The sequence below is a fragment of the Pundamilia nyererei genome, unplaced genomic scaffold (genome assembly GCF_000239375.1).
Source record: "Pundamilia nyererei isolate P.nyererei 1_Seehausen unplaced genomic scaffold, PunNye1.0 scaffold00070, whole genome shotgun sequence".
NCBI classification, from domain to species: Eukaryota; Metazoa; Chordata; class Actinopteri; order Cichliformes; family Cichlidae; genus Pundamilia; species Pundamilia nyererei.
The window spans coordinates 1864242-1884344 of NW_005187471.1; the positions used below are offsets into that span (position 1 = coordinate 1864242).

Sequence of the window (20103 nt, forward strand, 5' to 3'; positions counted from 1 at the left end):
AAAATTACACTTTTTTTCATTGAGAACAATGATTGATATAAACTTTTATGCACCGATTTTTTTTTCTCAGAGTCTTTTTGAAGACTTGGATACCTGCGGTCGCACTCTTGCAGAGCTCGATGCAGCTGTACAAGAGTTTGGCCGCAGAAACCCCCTGCTGGCCAAACAGCTAAGTGATGCCATCAGCAAGCTGTCAGAAATGCATCATCACACATCAAGACTAGCAGACTGTAGAAACAACTGGCTCAAAAAGGTTTGTTTGTAAACCTTTATATAACAATAAGTTATATAAGTCCAACATAGTAATAAAGGTAAAGAGAGTTTACATTTTCTTATTGTGGCTTTTCAGGCTGTCTGTTATTTAGATGAGTATAATGAGATGCTGGACTTCATTGTGAGGTGGTCAGAAAAAGCCAAAAGCCTGGTGAGGGCAAACATCATCTGGAACTCCTCTGTTCATCTGCAGGAACAGATACGGATGTACCAGGTGAGTTGGCGTGTTTTTTAAAGTGTTATTAGTCTCTCTAAAAAAGCAAAATCTAAATGGGTGGACATGGCTTGAGCTGGATTGATGCATATACACGTAAACGTGCTCACATTTAGTCATAAATGGGTTCTGTTTTTTTGTCTATGGCAAAGTTAGCTGTTGTACGAAACAATGCTGTGACCTTCTGGACACCGTATCACTAACCTTTCCCTTTCTGTACTCAGGCTGTCCTGCGTGAGTCTCGAGAGCTCCACGGGGACCTTGAATCCATGGCAGAGAAAGTAGAGCTTCTATCTGAGGTGCTGCAGGTCGAGTCTATGAGCCAGCAGGTTTGTGAGCTCAGTCGACACACCGAGGAGCTTCAGCAAAGCATCAAGACACGACTGCAGAGTCTGCAGGATGCAGACAAGGTACAGAAAAATAAAAGATTTTGTTTTTGTTTCACTTGTTAAGATTTTTGATAATCTCTATTTTAGTTTAAAATCATGTTTTACTAGTAGAATTTACCCAAAGGAGCATTAATACTCATAGCACTTTGTGAAAATTATCTTATGGACGTCTGTCTTCAGAGTATGGAAGCCCTGGAGTATGAAGTGAAGGCCCTCCATGTTGCTCTGGAGCAGGTCCAAGCTACACTGACTTCACCAGAGTTGGCACGCCAGAGCCTCAAAGAACAGCTGGCTCAGAGACAGGTAACCAAAAAATATGAATGCCTTTTATTTATTTATTGTTAATAAAGAGCCTCAAATGTTCACTTTTCATCTTGTGTATTTTAAACATTTTCATGCAATATTAACTTTACATTTTTACAGCGTCTGCTGGCGGATATGGAGAGCTTCAAGCAGCAGGTTCAGGCCGTGCAGCTGTGTCAGAGTGCACTCCAGGTCCCAGAGGAGGTGATGCCTAACCTTGCTATCTGTCGCACAGCTCTGCGCCTGCAGCAAGAAGCCAGTCACTTGCAGCATGTAGCCATTCAGCAGTGCAACATCTTACAGGTACAGGGGGACGCTGCTGCTGCAGCACAATAACGTCAACACTGTATTCACAGAAAATATGCAACAATGCTGGGTACTGATAGAAAGTTACTTGACACCTTTAAGGTGTGTTATGAGTCCTTTCAAAGTTGTAACCAAAGTTTCTTTCAATTTTTAATACGCACTGGATTTGAAAAGTTTACTCTTTTTACATTCTGAGATTTAACGAATTATGTAATATTAAAACTTATTTCACTTCACTTTTTTCAGGAGGCAGTGGTGCAGTACGAGCAGTATGAACAGGAAGTCAGAGATCTACAGGGGCTGATAGAGGAAGCGCACCGGGTCATTCAGGACAGACCAATCCCCACCAACAACATCCAGGAACTGCAAGCCCAGATCCTACACCATGAAGTACAGTACTTTAACTCTTTCACTTTGCCCGTCTTTCTTCTTAAGAAAAACAGGAGCCTACTGTGTGAACATGTGCTGTATTCACTGCTGTATTTGTTATTTTGATTAAAAAAATCCTGATATCTGCTTGTCTTTCATACTGAGCTTTATATGTAACCCATAACGTCTGTATGTATTTTGTATTTTTGACTAGGAACTTGCCCAAAAGATCAAAGGTTACCAGGAGCAAATCGCCTCGCTCAACTCAAAATGCAAAATGCTGGCAGTGAAGGCCAAGCACGCCACCATGCTCCTGACAGTGACTGATGTAGAGGGTCTGCCTGAGGATCTCCAGGAGATGGATGGGGAGAAATCAAAGAAATCTGCAGCTCAAGCTGTCGTGGTAAGAGAACATCATGCACAACATAATGTGCTGATGGCTATAAAGTTTGTGCTGGATAATAAACAAATATGTTGACCTATTCTACTGTTTAAAGCTTTAGCATAGCCTGGATATTTTTCTTTAATTCGCTCCTGACAGGTCTATTGTGGAGCTTTTACGTTTATCTACGCCTTGCCTGTGCATCATCTTTTCCGATTTACCTTGCATGTCTGCTCTTCTGTTTTCCTGCATGGTGTGCCAGATGACAGCTGGACGCTGTCACACCCTGCTGTCACCTGTAACTGAGGAGTCTGGTGAGGAGGGCACTAACAGCGAGATCTCTTCTCCTCCTGTGTGCCGTTCTCCTTCTCCCATAACTCACACTGAAGCAACTGTAACCAAGGTTTCAGCCTTCTCTCTTCTTTTTGTTCGAAGTTGCTGAGTAAAAAGATTCTCTTGTGTAGTGTAGATGACATTAGATTTGCATCTTCGTGCAAGTATTTCTGTCTGGTTACTATCCATTTAATAACGTAACTTCTGATGACACCCTTTAAATTTCCCTTTAGATGGGACGAGGGACACTCACAAGAGCTCCCATTCAAGAACTGTATGACCCAACCTTTGAGTCTGTGGCCAACTTAGATGACCTGCAGCGCTCCTGGGAGAGTTTAAAGAATGTGGTATGTGAAAGTCTTCATCTTCATGCTTTTTTAATAAAAAATGTCGATTACGAGCACGTAGATTTGAACATTTTTTAATAAAACACTATTTTCAGCAACTAGAAACAATGTTATGAATTTGGTATTTGATTATTCCTTGTTAATGGTTATCATTACTAGTGTATGAATGGTATTTCAGACCTTTTTTATACTCTGTTTTGTCTTACAGATCAGTGAGAAGCAGAGATCTTTGTATGAAGCTCTCGAGAAGCAGCAGCATTACCAGGGTTCACTCCAATCAATCTCTTCTAAGATGGAGGCGTTAGAAGCCAAACTCAGTGAGCCTCTGGAGGGAGATAAAAGTCCGGATAGCCACATAAAGGCACATAAGGTTTGTCACATACAGAAAGGGCTTGCATATTGTGAAGATTAGAGAGCTGAGTTGAAGAAAGTCAGACTTGTCGAAGATATATTTATCACCTTGTTTTGAATCTTTAATATTATTTTTATAGGATTATGGTATTTTGTGTAAACATTACATCACTATCTCAGTTCTTGCTTGTAAACTGAGTAGGCTAACTTTTGGTTGTTTTGTAAAGGGTCTGATAGAAGAGATTCAGAGTGCGCAGGAAGAAATAGACCGGCTGCAGACAAGCTTCACGGAAGATTTGGCCACTGATGCTGTGGACTCAGACATGGCTGATCAGCTGGCCATGCAGTCCTCCCTTGCTGTGTTAGCTGAGAGGATGGCCACCATCCACATGAAAGCTTCGGGGAAACAACAATTATTAGAGGTATTTTTTGCGAAAATCATATCAAATAGTAGAAATAGTTGTTTTATTATTTAATCAAACTTTATTTCTCGAATACCAACTTAGAAAGTTGTTATAATAACTCAAATTGGATGTGGCATCCTTCAGGAGCGTGTCAGTGACCGCCTGGAGGGTCAGCTTCAGGAACAGGCCGTACAGCTCTATCACACCCAGGCAGATGAACTGGACCAGTGGTTGGGCAAAATGCGCAGTGCTGTAATGTCCCTCCTTGAACCTAAACTTCCAGAGGAGACAGATATGGAGAATCAACTGGCTGAATGTCAAGTAAGAGTTCCCCCTGCTGTTCACCCACAGTAATGCAGCCTCAAACACTGCTGTACTTGAGAATATTAATGGATTTGTGAATATAAATGTGGGGTTAATTAATAATGCATGTCACAGGAAATTTTCAGAAAAGACAGGTGGATGTCTGGGATTACTTTTTAGATGCTCAGGGATTTTTTTCTGAGCACACTAGTGTAAATCAGATTTGTCAGTGGATTTTTACCTACGTCTCATCTTTCAGTATTTTGTCCTTATTACACATGGATCATTTCAGGGGGTCAGGGGCCTTTCAGTGAGTAAACAAGCGTATTAGAGGAGTAATAGGGACCTTCACATGGCTGGACCTAAGTGACCGTAGCACTAGTCTTAAGCAGATTATGCAGATTTCTCTGTGCGACAGGGGCATGTTAGAAGCATAGGGCTGTGTAGTCAGAGCTCGCTACCTGGATTGGTGCTCGGGACAAAGCTGCTAGAATATCCAAGTAGGGGAATCCTAGAGTACAGGGAGTGTAGGATAGCAGGGTGGGAAGCGATTCTCTGCTGTAGAATAACATGCAGACTCTAACGATTGCAAAGGAATGTCAGTAATATCAAAAAACAAATGTTTCTTTAAACATCTGGACAATCTTTACTGATGGGCACTGACAGCTGGTCTGGAATTAGAATGGTGTTCTACACAGACAAACTGGTTTGTAAGTTGAGGGGGAGCATGTATGCTGAAGAGCATGGAGCCTGAAGGATTAGCGGTAATATGTTGCACAGGAGGCAAGGCCGAAGAGGTGGGCCAAGGATGAGAGCCGTCCCTGTCCTTCGGACAGGGAAAGCTGCTGGTGAAGGGGGTTCATCCATAGCTGGAGAGTCTGTCGTGTAGATGGAGGAGCTCCTGTAGGCGGTGAAACACGATGTTTGATCTGGCGTCTCTCCTCCTACTGCTGCAGAACATGCTGCTGGAGATTGAAGAGAAGGTGCTGGCCCTCTCAGAGCTGTCAGTTCACAGTGAGAACTTGCTGCGGGGAGGCCGCACAGACACTAGAGAGGAAGCTGAACATTTGGCGAGGAAGTTACGCACACTGAAGGGTGGTTTGTTGGAGCTGCAGAGGATGCTACAGGACAAACAGGGTAACATCCAGGTGAGGTTGCTGCACAGGCTAAATGTTGTCATCCGCTGATGTGTGTGCATGTAGTGCAGAATATTTGACTCTGTGTTTGGTCCTCACTGTGACTACCATATTTGCAAAGTTTCACTGGTGTATTTATCAGCAATGGGTCTACAACAAATGCACATGTAAATTTTGAATTATTGTATTTGATAATACTACTTTTTCTGAATCATTTGTCTTATATCTAACTTTCTGATCCGACAGGGTTCTCTGCAGGAGCAGGAAGACAGTGAATCAGACTCCAGCCTCTCTCAGAGTCCCAGTGTACAAGATTGGCTGGCCCAGGCCCGAACCACACGAACCCAACAGCACCAAGACAGTCTTCAGAGACAGAAGGTGATTTTTTTTTTTTAACCTTCATTAAGTTCAGTATAGACTTAAATACACGTTCTTACATAGTTTGTCATTGGATTTCTTTGACTATTACCCAGGAATGCACAATAAATGTTCTTATCTTAATGTTGATGACAAACTTTAATTTGTCTTTTGGGTCAGTCCTCATCTGTGAGTTGAATGTAAAAAGGAGTGAATGTGCAATAAATGACATGTCCCCACAGGAGCCAAAAATATGTGCTTCTCACCAAAACATGTGTATCCCTAAGGGTCTAACAAGCATTTGTATAAATAACTTCATAAACGTTTCTTTGTGATGCCACATACAGTCTAACACTGTTGTTTTGTTGCTTGTTTTCTACTGTAGGAACTGGAAGAGCAGCTTGCAGAGCAGAAAAAGCTTCTTCAGTCAGTTGCCAGCAGAGGAGAGGAGATCCTCATCCAGCAGGCTTCACCCAGCAGTGCCAGGTCTCTTAATAACAGTTATATTATACATGAATAATAATTAACTGAATAATAAAATATATAGTATATGTATGAGGTTCATTCTTATGGCAGAATATAAATGTAAGTAATGTAACAGAGCACTAATTTATTCTCTGTCATCCTGCAGTATGACAGAACCATTTTCACCGGCAGCCTTGGCTGAAAGGGAAACGCAGGCTGGGCGGGAGCAGATGAGGCAGAGATGGGAGAGTCTGAGACTGGAGCTCAAAACTAAACTCCAGCTCCTGCAGAAAACCCTGGAGCAGGACCACAAGCAGCCAGTACATATCCCTGTGTTTTTAATTCCTGTTAGCATACACTCAATAGAAAAAACAAATCAGAGTGTTTAATATGTATTTTTTGTCCTTTAGGTTTTTTCGAGAGCTTCCCGTGTGTCCACATCTGGGCCGGTGATTAAAGGAGACACCCAGGCTGACAGGTCCTCTCTGAAGACTCTGTACGATAGCTTCAGGCAAACAGTAGAAGACGTCACCCCGCAGGTTTAGCATATCTGTTATTATATTGTAATGCAATGTTGGAAATGCAACTTTTTATTTCAAGCATGTGGTCTCAATGAAAACGTACATTCTTCCCATGTACATGTGTATGTAGCCTGGTGGTGGTGAGACACAGGTGGCGCAGATGGAACAACAGCTCTACACAGCTGTGTCATCCACCTCCTCCTGGCTGGATAATGTGGAGAACAACGTCTTCTCTGGCTCAGTGCTGCTGGCTGAAAATGCAGAGACCCAGCTACAAAAGCAGGAGGTACAATTGGCCTTATTTGTGGAGCTTCAGTAAATATTGCAGGAAATCTGAAATGAATAAATCACATGATCAGAAGGGTTAAATGGTAACGTCTACACCAGCATGCAGCTAAAGTTCTGGGTGGGAAGCATGGTGCTGGTGCATAAAAATAAAGCTATGTCATTTTAACTGCAGTGTTACACCGTCAATCAAAATGCTTTCCCATATTACAGATTTCACCTTGTAATTATTTAGTATAAATCAAGCTGATGATTCTGACCTCTTCTGCAGACCTTGGAGAACGATGTGAGGCATATGACGGAGGAGGTGAAGCTCAGCCAAACTCTGCTCACTTCATCTTCAGCGTTAAGGCACGAAGAACGAGTACTTTTGGAAGACAACCTTAACTGCCTCAAAGAGAGATTAGGAGCTCTGGGTTGTGCTCTGGGACAACGCTGTGACCAAATGAGGAGCAGAGCACATGAACTCACATCCTATCAGGTTTGCCTCATATTGTGCTTTTTGTTTTTCAAGCCCTTTAATGTTTGACGATTCAAAGAGACAGCCGCTGGGGAAATGCTTCTTTTTATTAAGTTAAGCCACTGTTGCAGAAGACAAAGACAAGCCTATAGGAAACAACATTTATATCTTTATATTATGAAACCAGACATGCTTGCATTTTGTCTTAATTTCCTATAAATGACCTCGTGTCTTACACAGACTGAATTGCAGCTTCTTCAAACTGCTTTAATTGAGACCAAATGCCAGATACTGCAAGCCCTAGCTGGAGCAATGGATAGACCAGCGTCAAAACAACTGGAGGTAATGCAAGAGTTGACTAATATTCCTCCTGAAGCTTTAACCATCTTCCATTAAAGCTTGCAGAAAACAAGAACATTACTGTGAATGTCTTTAATACATCTAATCGGTTTCTCTCAGGTCATTGCCAGTGCAGAGGAGAGCCTGAAAGACTTTGAACAAAGAATCACAGAACTTAAAACCAGAGGATCAGCACTGCACGCGGATCAGATCTCAACAAACAAACTGCTCAAACTACAGGTAACATACATGATTGATGGCTCACGGAGAAATCATCAATTTGGTTTTACTTCTGAATGTACAGTGAAGAAATTACCGTCAAATTCAAAAGATGCACAACCGGAAACGGATTTTTTGTGTTTTTCCAGGATTCTTATGAGGAGCTGGTGATGACAGTGGGTTCCCGGCGCAGTGGGCTGAACCAGAACATGGCACTGAAGGAGCAGTATGAACGTGCTCTGCAGGACCTGAAAGACCTGGTGGACACAGCTAAAGACAAGATGGCTGCCGATCAGAGAATTATTGCCAGCTCTGTGGAGGAAGTCCAGAATCATCTGGACAAACATAAAGTATAGTCACCTGCTAAATCCTTTAGGCTTAAAGAATCAACAAGGTTACGTGTTGAACCCAATTTGTTGTGATGCAGGAGACAAATAGAGCTGATCGTCTTTGTTTCTGGCCTCTTTTAGGAGTTCTTCCAGGGTCTAGAGTCCCATATGATTCTAACGGAAACATACTTCAGGAAGATCAGTGGCCTGATGCTTCCCAAAGAAAACCAAGCCTTGGAAGAGACACTAGCTGAGGCTCAGAGAGTCCTCAAAGAGGCACACAGTAAAGGAGTTGAACTGGAGTGTATCCTAGAGGTAGGTGAAGGAGTATATATGCCATATTTGTGTAAAAGGAAGGTTAACATAGTCACAAAAATTCTGATAGCGGATAATTTTGTGACCAGTTCCAAGTGTGGTTGGTTTAACTGTATCTTATTACATGTAGATATAATAGATATGACATGTTTAATGAAAGACATTTACTTAGTTTTTAAATGTTATATATTAGAACATCACTAGCTATATAAACACATTTTTAAAAGCCTTTTAATTACCTTGAAAAAAAATTACATATTAAAGTTGGTAGCTATGAGATAATGCTGGAGTTGTGCTGTAAGGAGGACCGATGTGTTTGCCAGCATTTAGTACAAAATCTCTCAACAAAAAATCAAATTAATGGTAAAATTAAAAAAATATTATTATAGTTACATAGTAACAAGTGTGCTGATTAAAAGAGCAAAGATGTACTTGTCAGACGACTGAATTTTAAATATTTATTTATAATCATGTTTATTTTCAGACTTGGTGCCGTTTGGTGCAGGACTACCAGAGTCTGAACCAACATCTGGAGGCTGTTGAAGAAAGTATTCCTTCTGTTGGTCTGGTTGAAGAAACTGAAGAAAGGCTTATGGACAGAATATCATTATACCAGGTACAATGTCACATGAGCTCAGGTGTAAATTTACTACATCGGGCTAATTGTTTAGCTGTGACAAAGGAAGAAGCCACTTAAATTCTCTTACATGCTGATTAAGCTTTAAAGAAAGGTTCAAGTCAAAATGAGCTTCCTGTCTTTGCTGCAAAGTAGAAAAATATATTTATCTAGCTGGAAACACATTTTCTTCTTCTTCTTTGCAAAGGGTCTGAAGGGGAGACTAGCAGAGCACCAGCACAAGCTCTACCAGGTGTTGGATGAAGGTAAACATCTGTTACTGTCAGTGTGCTGCCCCTCGCTGGAGAATCAGCTCGCACTCTTGGGGGAACACTGGCTCAACAACGCTGCCAAGGTCAACAAGGAGTTACAACGCCTCGAGGCTATTCTGAAACACTGGACCAGGTCAGAAAGACTTCAAAAATAAGGACTGTTTCTTAGGCTTTGGATATAAATATCCGGTAAATGAGTACATGGTCTAATTTCAATTGTTTTTTCTTTAGGTATCAAAGGGAGTGTGGAGAGATGAGCGAATGGCTGCAGTCTGCTCTGGAGCGTCTGGAGTTTTGGAACACGCAGGCGGTGTTAGTGCCACAGGAGCTGGAAACCGTCAGAGATCATCTCTCTGCTTTCCTTGTGAGGCCAAAGACAATCAATTTGGTTGATTTGTTTTGTTTTTGCTGGCCAACCAGCTGCCTCACTTAATGGCAGTTGTAGGCATGAACATAACACCTCAGTTCAACTGTAGCATATACTACAAATTTACTTGTATTTGTTTAATATTGTTATTATCTTCTGCAGTAGCACTGTTTTGCTGCAGTCTGGTCCACATAGTTTTGATTGGATGATTTTCCACTTCTCTCTTTTTTAGGAATTTTCAAAGGAAGTTGAGGGGAAGTCTAGCCTTAAGAGCTCAGTGGTTAATGAGGGCAACCAGCTGCTGCGGCTGAAGAAAGTGGACACGGTGGTATTGCGCTCTGACCTGGCACGGATTGACACCCAGTGGGCTGAGCTACTCACACGCATCCCAGTGGTCCAGGAGAAGCTGCATCAGGTATCGTCACATGCAGCCAGACAAAAAAGGCTTACATGCTTCAGGACAAATAGGATTACCTCTTTCTGCTTCTCCAGTTTGCATGCAAAAGTTTTCATTGCAGTTTGTTTTTAAACTACCAACATATTGGTTTCTTTCTTTTTCTCTTTTTTTTTTTCTAGATCCAAATGGAAAAACTGGCCTCCCGTCATGCCATTTGTGAGCTGTTTAACTGGATATCGCTGATGGAGAGTGTCATTGACGAGGATGAAGAAAACCTCAAGAGTTCTGTGGGATCAAGTGTGATTCAAGACTATTTGCAAAAATATAAGGTAGTGGAGCATTTTTTATTGATTCATGACAGTTTTTGTTTACATGTATAGTCTGAACTCTTATTAAATCAAAACTATAACTTTTGGTTTGAATGGTTTTGGTTTTTTTGTGGTTTGCCATTGCAAGTAAGGTTTTTTCTAGATAAAATTCTTCTTCTTGTGTTGAGAGCTAAAATTTTGATTTTTAAACATGGAGTTTTCCTAACCTGATCATAATGGTGATGCAACTACTGGTTCTAACTGTAGATCTTTTATAATAAAATCTCCTGTTGTTTCCTCACTTTAGGGATTCAGAGTAGATTTAAGCTGTAAGCAGCTGACTGTGGACTTTGTCAACCAGTCAGTGCTGCAGCTCAGTGGTCAGGACGTGGAGAGCAAGCGCAGTGATAAAACAGATTTTGCTGAGCGTCTGGGAGCGATGAACAGGCGCTGGCAGATCCTACAAGGCCGCATCAATGAGAGGGTGAGGACGTAATCATTGATAATGTTACAATAAAACCAACAGGATATTCACCCAATGTCCTTTATCAATGCAACATCCAAAGTTAACTTTTTTTTTTTTTGCATGAAATTCTTAAAGATCCAGTTCCTTGAGAGCCTCTTGGAGATGTGGTTAGATTATGAGAGCAGCATTCAGGCCCTGAAGTCTTGGATGGCAACTCAAGAAGAAAGGCTGAAGAGGAAACACCGGATAGAGGATCTGACATCTGTGCAGAATGCTCTAAAAGACTGCCAGGTACTGTAGATCTGATTAAGATATTCTTGCCCTTCATCTTGTCTTTGTATTTGCTAAATAAAAACAATTTTTTAAAGGAAATGGAGGAGCTGGTAAAAGAAAAAGAGAAAGAGCTGGAGCGAGTCGAAGAGCAAGGCTGTGCCCTTGTTCAAAATAAGACTGATGAGGCCTGTGCTATCGTCATGGAGACACTCCAAGGTGTCAATCACACCTGGGCTAACCTGGACCACTTGGTAATCTCCTTGTTCTTTTTTGTTTATTTTTTATTACCCAGGTTAGACCCATTTATTCTATGCTCGCTTGTCCATCCCTCTCGTGCTCTGACTTTGGCCTGATTTTGCAATTTACTGGATGTAGATGCATGTTTTTGATTTCACCTTCTACAGATTGGGCAGCTAAAGATCAGCTTGAAGTCAGTGCTGGACCAGTGGACTCTATACAAACACGCTTCAGAGGAGATCAATGGCTACCTGATGGAGGGAAGGTACTCTGTGTCTCGTTTCCGCCTCCTCACAGGCTCACTGGAGGCTGTTCATCTGCAAGTGCAAAGTCTGCAGGTATATTAAGATAAAGGGGCATTCAGTGTATTTTACATGTTTACTGACTAAAGCCTTTAACTGTATAGATATGAGTTTCTGAAATCTTGTAGCAATGTTAGGAGTATGTTTCTTAATGTGATCATTTAACTGCTGGTGAATTAACCACTGTATCTGTCACTGTGAAGGATTTGCAAGGGGAACTGGAAAAACAGGAGAGCAGTCTCAGAAAATTTGGTGCTGTTACCCACCAACTGCTGAGGGAGTGTCACCCTTCAGTGTCAGATTCTCTTAACAATGCCCTGAAAGATGTCAACGCAAGGTGAACCTAACTAGCATGGTGCTATGCTTATTACTATCAATACTACTGGTGTTTCTTTAACGAATTTAAGACATTTATTAGCGTATTACCATGTCATTGCACTTAGATGGACTGGCTTACTGGAGGAGATTGGAGAGCGTCTCAGAAGCAGCAAGGCACTGCTTCAGCTGTGGCAGCGCTACAACGAGCTTTATGAGCAGAGCTGCAACAGCATCCAGCTGCAGGAGGAAAAAGCAGATCAGCTCCTCAAGACCACCTGCAACAAGGACATTGCTGACGATGAGGTGTCTGACTGGATTCAAGAATGCAGCGTGAGTCAAGCCACAGCTTTGCAACTTGCAACAACAGAAAAACTCCTCAGTATTTTACTTCTAAAGCCTCATTGTGAAACCCACATGGATATGAAGGAAAAGTTTAATATATTAAACATCCCCTCACGTGTTTGGTGCAGTTGGATGTTATGATTAAGTTTTGATAATGAAGACATATTGCCCTGAATGTTATGGGTGTTTTATTTCAGGAGTTGCTCAGGTCCCAAGCTCCGGTCCAGGCCTCACTCCAAGTTCTCCAAGAACTGGGAGAGCAGCTGAAACAGCAGGTGGATACATCAGCAGCGTCTGCTATCCAGTCCGATCACCTTTCTCTCACCCAGCGGCTAGCTGCGGTAGAACAGGCTCTTACTAGACAGCTCACCGCTCTACAGGTAAAAAAAAGATTTATGAAACATACTTTTTTTTGTATAGGCAATCAGTTACCAAACCAGTATTTTGGCATTCTTCTATACTAGACTGGAGTTCAAGACTATGAAACCTTTAACCATCAACTGGGATCACTGGGGTCCTGGGTAGTTGAAGCTGAAGAGGCTCTGAAAGCACAAGATCCTAATGGCTCTACTGACCTAACGGTCATCCAGGACCGCATGGAGGACCTCAAGGTTTGTTTTACTGTTTTCTTTTTTGAGTTTGGTGAACAAAATTACAGAATATCACGTACTGGTTCGACAGCTGAAATGTTTCTGTAACTTCTGGGCTTTACAGAGGCTCATGTTAAAATTCAGCAGTATGGCACCTGAGTTAGAGCGTCTTAATGAGCTTGGTTACCGGCTCCCTCTTAACGATTCTGAGATTAAGCGCGTGCAGAACCTCAACAGAAGCTGGTCCACCGCCTCAGCACAGACCACAGAGAGATTCAGGTAAGACAAGAAAATTACAAGCCAATCTGAAAAGGTTTAAAGCCATCCTAATTCAAGATACTCTGTTAAATAACAAGGTTAGATAAATACAATAATGAATGAATGAAGGACTGGCATAAATACCATAAAAAACAGTAAAAATGCTCGGTAAAGGCCACTCTCCCCATCTAACTGAGATATAAGATCACCTTTTGTTTGTTTCCTTGCAGCAAGCTTCAGTCATGCCTGCTGCAGCAGCAGACCTTCCTTGAAAAGTGTGAAACATGGATGGAGTTCTTGGTCCAAACAGAAGAGAATCTGGCTGTAGAAATTTCAGGGAACTACCAGAGTTTAATGGAACAGCAGAAAACCCATGAGGTTAGGGCCCATTTGAAGAAAAGGATCCTCAAGCAGTATATTTTAATTTTGTTAACACATATAACAAATTTAATATTTTTTATCTTACAGTTATTCCAAGCTGAGATGTTCAGTCGGCAGCAGATCCTCCACTCCATCATCAGTGATGGGCAGAGAATGTTAGAGCAGGGTCAGGTAGATGACAGGTAAACCTATTCGACTACTCTGTAGATCTTTGTTTACCACCATACTCCACTGCAAGCCTTTCTTTGTCTCCTGCCTTTCTGAAATCACCTACAGAGATGAGTTCAATCTGAAGTTGGCTCTGCTGAGTAACCAGTGGCAGGGCGTAGTGCGACGTGCTCAGCAAAGGCGCGGGATCATTGATGGTCTCATCCGCCAGTGGCAGCGGTATAGAGAAATGGTGGACAAGCTGCGCAAATGGCTCTTGGAAGTGTCCCATCGTACAGAGACCCTTCAGGCAGGGAATACAGTTCCTCTGCAACAAGCGCGTACTATGCTGGACGCGGTCCAGGTACATAGTGACAAACCTGACTGTAATACACATTAATACAGCAGTGACAGCAAAGGCTAGCTAACATTAAGAAGCTGTTGCAATGTGATGTTCTTCATGTAATAAACCAAAAATATAATATCTGATAACCTTAAACATGTAACTGCAATTGTGGGTTGGGCGTTATCTGTGTAAATTAACAGGCTCGTAGCTTGATAAGAATCCTTTCTTCCTTTTTCAGATGAAGGAAAAGGTGCTGCAGCATCAGCAGGGCAGCTATATCTTGACGGTGGAGGCTGGCAGGCAATTGCTTTTATCAGCTGATAGCCGAGCAGAGGCGACCCTGCAGGCAGAGCTCACTGATGTCCAGGAGCGATGGAAACAAACCAGCATACGGCTGGAACAACAGAAGAAAGAGCTTTCCACTCTGTTAAAGGTAAAAACGACAATACGCTAGCATGTTCTGAATTCCAGGCCACTTCAGAATACCTTGATGGCTCCTATAATTCTTGCATTTGCATGGACAATCTCCATTGTATGTATAAAGTTTTACATTGATTTCCTTATAATACACCAATCTCTTCTACTTGTAGTTTCAGTGAGGACAGCTTTCTAGAGCAACTCGTAATTTTGCCTGTGTTTGTAATCTGTTGAACGCAGGACTGGGAGAGGAGTGAAAAAGGGATTTGTGGATCACTGGAAAAGCTTCGAGCCTTCAAAAAGCAGCTTTCTCAACCTATTCCCGATCACAATGAGGATCTGCAAGCTGAACAGATCCGCTGCAAGGTAACAACTTGAACATTTTCAAAATTGACTTTTCTTTGTGCATCTAGGTGTAAGACATATATGTAGAGTTATTTAAGTGTATGTTGAGCTGATGTTTTACATTGTTCAGGTGCTTGTTTAGTGTTTTTATAGTGGCACTGTTGTTTTTCCAGGATTTGGAAAATACATTTGACGGCTGGACAGGCGATCTGGCCCATCTGACCTTACTGAGAGAGTCACTTTCTTGTTACATCAGTGCTGAGGACCTTTCTGTCCTACAAGAGCGTATTGAGCTGCTGCATAGACAGTGGGATGAAATCTGCCACCAGGTACAACTCTTGGCACAGTCGCTTACTATTTTGGATTCTCTGAATATACTGTGTGCTATAAGTCTGATTCTCAAAAATTAGTTTATAGCTACATTCTGCATATTACACAATATTTACTGTGTAACAGTTAAAAGTCCCAGGAGACAATGTTACTAATGTCAATCTTCACTATACGATACAAAGCATATATTTGTATATGTAGATATTGCTCAACATCATATATAAATCTATGTCTATATGCTAGAAAAAAATTGGTATTCATAGTATTAGCATTTTTTTTAAACGGTTGGAGCAGTAGTTCGATTTTGCTGAATGTGCCATTGTGCAACAATTTTGAGAAAGGAATACACTGAGAGGAACAGTTAGCGTGACAAGTTAATGTAATCAGTCAGTCAGTTAAGAAAAGCTGAAACCTCAAGGTGATTTCGTTTTTTCACAGTGGCATCCTGTGTGCAGCGGATAAACTGCACACACAGGAAATACAGCACTCGCTCACTGCGTGATGCAAATGAAAGCGTCTGAACGGCTTCCTTTTGAGCCTTCTTGATCTTTATTAGCTTTTGTTTTAAATTGCCATGCATTCGTTGGCACTTTTTATGTGCTTTGCAGAGAGGTGCAGTTAACTTGTCATGTATTGCTGTTCTTCCACAGCTGTCACTGCGGAGGCAGCAGGTAAGCGAGAAGCTAAATGAGTGGACTGTCTTCAACGAGAAGTATAAGGAGCTCTGCGAGTGGCTCACTAACATGGAGAGCAAGGTGTCCCAGAATGGAGACGTCAGCATTGAGGAGATGATCGAGAAGCTTCGCAAGGTTTGCACACACCTCAGATATTTACAAAGTTTGACAGTGTTATTTAATTGTTGTATTTCAGTTACGTTGTGTTTTTCCTACTCTGCTTCTTTTACAAGTGCAGTTTTTTCAAATTTCCTGTTTGCATTGCGTTGTATGCCAGGACTACCAGGAGGAGATCACAGTAGCAGAGGAGAACAAGCTACATTTGCACCAGCTAGGAGAGCGCCTGGCCAGGGCCAGTCACCAGAGCAAAGCCACTGAAATCGAACAAAAACTCAACAAAGTCAGTGACCGCTGGCAGCATCTCCTCAATCTCATTGGAGCGCGGTGAGCAGACGTGCAGTCACAGCTGTGCAGCTGTGTTTTTATCCCATGCTGGGTTGTTTGTAACTAATCTGTTAAATTCTTTTAACAGAGTAAAGAAACTGAGAGAAACTCTAGTGGCTGTGCAGCAGCTAGATAAAAACATGAGCAGCCTGCGCTCTTGGCTCGCCCACATCGAAACAGAGCTGTCCAAACCTATCGCCTATGACTCCTGTGATGCCCAAGAGATTCAGAGGAAGCTCGATCTGCAGCAGGTGACATAATATACTAAACAGGACCTAAAATACATATGTGCAGCTTGCCAGGAATCATTCAGTCTGTGCCAAATGCAAGCTCTTTAATAGCAGACAGGCAACAGGGCTTTGTAATCATTTAGCTGAAATTTCTAAAAACATTCACATTTTTGTAATCATGTAATGAAAATGTAACTATTAGTATCAATTCTATGCAAACAGGTTTTGTGATATAATACACTAGTAAAAGTTATTGTTGTACAGTTTGTAACCACTTTCAAAAAGTCATTCTCTAACTTTCTATCAAGCTTCTTCCTTCTCCTTCTGTCTCTCATCTTATTACTTACTGTGTCACTCTTTTCTTGCCCGTCAGGAGCTTCAGCGTGACATAGAGAAGCACAGTACAGGAGTGGCGTCTGTGCTGAATCTATGTGAGGTGCTTCTGCATGACTGTGACGCCTGCGCCACCGATGCAGAGTGCGACTCCATCCAGCAGGCAACGCGGAGCCTTGATCGCCGCTGGAGGAGCATCTGTGCCTTGTCTATGGAGAGGAGATTAAAGTAAGACGTTACACACTAGATGAAAGCATCAAATGCATACGTTATTATGGATAACAGGTAACTGTTAGAACTGTTTCCTGAAATTATTCCCTCTGTTAGGATTGAGGAGACATGGCGTTTATGGCAAAAGTTCCTGGACGACTTTGCACGTTTTGAGGAGTGGCTGGCCACTTCAGAAAATACAGCTGCTCTACCCAACTCCTCTGGTGTGCTGTATACTGTAGCCAAGGAGGAACTAAAGAAATTTGAGGTATTGCAGAATTATTTTGTGTACTCTGTACAAGTGATCAAACTACCTACTGTTTTCACCTAGTAGGACAACATTAAATAAGAAAATTCTATCTCTCAAATGCAAACATGTAAACGAAACACGAAGCTAAAAGACTTCTTGAGAAAATGTATGAATGTGTTTTTGTAGGCCTTCCAGAGACAAGTTCACGAGAGTCTGACTCAGTTGGAGTTAATCAATAAGCAATACCGCCGCCTGGCCAGAGAAAACCGCACTGACTCTTCCTGCCGGCTGAAGGAGATGGCACATGATGCCAACCAGCGATGGGACAACCTGCAGAAGAGGGTGGCATCCATCCTCCGCAGGCTTAAGGTACAATTGTTCTACTAGTACTTATATATTATTTCCATTTCATTTTTGTACATTTTAATTTAAATTTCTGTCATGCATTTCTGGATTCATTTCTTTTCATCTAACTTTTCTGTGACTGCTTATTATTCACTAATAAAGCCCGAACAAAGGTTTGTTCCATTTGCATGATGTGAAAGCATAGACTCTAACACCAGTGTCCCTCTTTACACGTGCAGCACTTTATTAGTCAGAGAGAGGAGTTTGAGACAGCCAGAGATGGCATTTTGGTTTGGCTGACAGAGATGGACCTTCAGCTGACCAACATCGAGCACTTCTCTGAATGTGACATTCAGGCCAAGATCAAACAACTCAGGGTAAGCCTGTCATGATGATTTCAGACCAAGAAAATCCACTGTGCATTTTTCAAACACTGCTTTCTACTGACTCTTACATATGTTCATTTTATCTTCATTTCTAGAGTCAGTTTGCACTTGTGAAGAGCAGCTAAATGGATATTTCATAATTAATGTGAGATACACATCACACACAACTTTGTGTTTAGCTTTAACAGCTTGTCTCTCTCCGGCTTCACAGTCATTCCAGCAGGAGATTTCTCTAACAACAGCCAAGATCGAGCACATCTTCCACCAGGGGGAAGCGCTGATAGAGAAGAGTGAGCCTCTGGATGCTGCTGTCATCGAGGAAGAGCTGGAGGAGCTGCAGCGCTACTGTCAGGAGGTGTTTGGTCGAGTGGAGCGCTACTACAAGAAACTCATTCGCCTTCCTGTAAGACCTCAAAATTGAGAGAATCTGACAGATCTGTGGCTTGGGTCCAAATGTAATCTTTCCCATACTAAAGTCCTTTATCTTTAGCTTGCAGATGACGACACTGAAGTGTCATTGTCCGATCGTGAGCTGGAGCTAGATGAGCATTGTGATTTGTCCAGTCTGCCGTGGAGTGAACGTTTGGGGGATGGCTTCCTGTCGCCTCTGCCGTCCTCCGGTCGCTCAGCTTCCTTGGCTGCCCAGCTCCGGACTGAACGCTCGGGCAGAGACACCCCAGCAAGCGTGGACTCCATTCCCCTGGAATGGGACCACGACTACGACCTGAGCCGTGGGCTTGAGAGTGCAAGCAGGGCTCTCAGAGAGCAGCAGAGTGAAGAGGGAGACTTCCTTCAGCGCCCTGCCTCAGGCTTGTCAGGTAGGTTCCCATACCAGTGCAAAACTATGCTTGAAATTTAAGAGATTTTTCAGAATAATAACTTTTCTTTATCACTGTTAGCTGTTAAAAAAACGTTAGAAGAGCGATATCTTAAACGACTGTGCCTCTGCATCTTTTGAGAAGTCCAAAAAATGACATCAAAAGTTCCCATAGGGGACAGAAAAACACATAAGGAACACAAGAAAGTTAGTGAAGGGTTTATCTGTGACTGATTACATTATGGCGAGGATTTTCTTGGTGCCGTTGAATACCAGGATAATCAGTTCACTGAGTCATTCTGAAGCCCACTGCTAAATGTGTGTACTGTATAATGTTTCTTCCAGATGTAGTGATCCCAGAGAGCCCTGAGGCCTTTGTTAAACTAACAGAACAAACACTGAGGTCTTCCACTGGTAGGCAACAGCAGACCCCAGCATGCCACATGTGTTTGGGGCCAGAAATAACAGACACACTCTGAGTGATGAAACACTAGTAGTCTGTTCACCAGCTTGGAATTTGATTTGTGTTCATTTCTTCTCTTAAACACACTTTGGGCACAAATGGCAACACTTTCTAACCCTGGGGAATAGGGTCAATTCCATTTTTATTCCTTCTATTCACTTGTTCTGCTTTGGGCTCTAATTCAGCAGAACAGAAATGGAATTCAGCCTAACCCTTCTTTCTAACTAGCTTTATTCATTTTTTTAACTTGACTTGTTCTTTGTAGCTAACCTGTTTGGATTTGTTGATTTGCATGTTTTTTTTCTTTCTTTGAAAGAAATGTATTGATTCTTATAGAAGGGACTGCAGATTTGTTTAGACGTCTCACGAAAAGGCAAATCACATAAAAAACACGGGGTTTAAACGTATTATTTCAAATCAGGGATGCAGCTCCCGATGCAAAGGGCCACAAAGGGAGTGCTGTGATTTGTGACAAAAGGCCAGAACAAACAATCTGCATTCCTGTCTACTTCTCATTTTTCGCTCTCCACATTTTATTTTTCTTAAATCAGGGGGGCTTACCTTCTTTTCTGATGTTAAACATGTTTCATAAATATATTATGGAAATATAATCAGCTAATATTGTGTTAACAGGGGAGGTTGCTGCTGCAGACTCTCATATACACCCTCTGGATGTCAGCCGTTTCCACCTGCAACAAACGGACAGCAGCCGCAGCCGCACTTCTGCAAGCACAGAAACGGACTCCTCATACATGGGATATGTATGTGTTACTCATATTACGCTTAGAGCTCAGAACAATCTATTCTTTAAAGCTTTTCTGCTCTGGACTGTACATTTA

General features: G+C 42.1%; 1 protein-coding gene across 10 annotated transcripts in view; it reads left to right on the top strand.

Annotated features, from left to right (window-relative positions):
- Nucleotides 1-20103, top strand: part of syne1b (spectrin repeat containing, nuclear envelope 1b) — a 75399-nt gene that overhangs the window by 48189 nt on the left and 7107 nt on the right. For 8 of the 10 annotated variants that reach the window (XM_013911721.1, XM_013911729.1, XM_013911720.1 and 5 more), the window contains 54 exons: nt 71-253; nt 350-487; nt 712-897; nt 1057-1179; nt 1300-1482; nt 1732-1875; nt 2069-2257; nt 2499-2639; nt 2803-2916; nt 3125-3286; nt 3495-3689; nt 3816-3992; nt 4931-5122; nt 5357-5488; nt 5853-5953; nt 6099-6252; nt 6343-6471; nt 6584-6739; nt 7010-7219; nt 7439-7540; nt 7658-7777; nt 7906-8106; nt 8227-8400; nt 8885-9016; nt 9225-9421; nt 9520-9652; nt 9888-10070; nt 10232-10381; nt 10668-10844; nt 10962-11117; nt 11195-11350; nt 11504-11674; nt 11842-11975; nt 12082-12286; nt 12496-12678; nt 12763-12909; nt 13013-13167; nt 13377-13524; nt 13615-13709; nt 13804-14038; nt 14259-14453; nt 14678-14803; nt 14956-15111; nt 15763-15921; nt 16064-16230; nt 16319-16481; nt 16834-17021; nt 17121-17271; nt 17440-17622; nt 17838-17975; nt 18196-18387; nt 18475-18802; nt 19147-19215; nt 19898-20025. In XM_013911721.1, the coding sequence (XP_013767175.1) occupies nt 71-253; nt 350-487; nt 712-897; nt 1057-1179; nt 1300-1482; nt 1732-1875; nt 2069-2257; nt 2499-2639; nt 2803-2916; nt 3125-3286; nt 3495-3689; nt 3816-3992; nt 4931-5122; nt 5357-5488; nt 5853-5953; nt 6099-6252; nt 6343-6471; nt 6584-6739; nt 7010-7219; nt 7439-7540; nt 7658-7777; nt 7906-8106; nt 8227-8400; nt 8885-9016; nt 9225-9421; nt 9520-9652; nt 9888-10070; nt 10232-10381; nt 10668-10844; nt 10962-11117; nt 11195-11350; nt 11504-11674; nt 11842-11975; nt 12082-12286; nt 12496-12678; nt 12763-12909; nt 13013-13167; nt 13377-13524; nt 13615-13709; nt 13804-14038; nt 14259-14453; nt 14678-14803; nt 14956-15111; nt 15763-15921; nt 16064-16230; nt 16319-16481; nt 16834-17021; nt 17121-17271; nt 17440-17622; nt 17838-17975; nt 18196-18387; nt 18475-18802; nt 19147-19215; nt 19898-20025 (8706 nt within the window). The remainder of the gene's footprint in view (nt 1-70; nt 254-349; nt 488-711; nt 898-1056; nt 1180-1299; nt 1483-1731; nt 1876-2068; nt 2258-2498; nt 2640-2802; nt 2917-3124; nt 3287-3494; nt 3690-3815; nt 3993-4930; nt 5123-5356; nt 5489-5852; nt 5954-6098; nt 6253-6342; nt 6472-6583; nt 6740-7009; nt 7220-7438; nt 7541-7657; nt 7778-7905; nt 8107-8226; nt 8401-8884; nt 9017-9224; nt 9422-9519; nt 9653-9887; nt 10071-10231; nt 10382-10667; nt 10845-10961; nt 11118-11194; nt 11351-11503; nt 11675-11841; nt 11976-12081; nt 12287-12495; nt 12679-12762; nt 12910-13012; nt 13168-13376; nt 13525-13614; nt 13710-13803; nt 14039-14258; nt 14454-14677; nt 14804-14955; nt 15112-15762; nt 15922-16063; nt 16231-16318; nt 16482-16833; nt 17022-17120; nt 17272-17439; nt 17623-17837; nt 17976-18195; nt 18388-18474; nt 18803-19146; nt 19216-19897; nt 20026-20103) is intronic. The other 2 variants (XM_013911728.1, XM_013911725.1) reach the window with 1 other exon arrangement.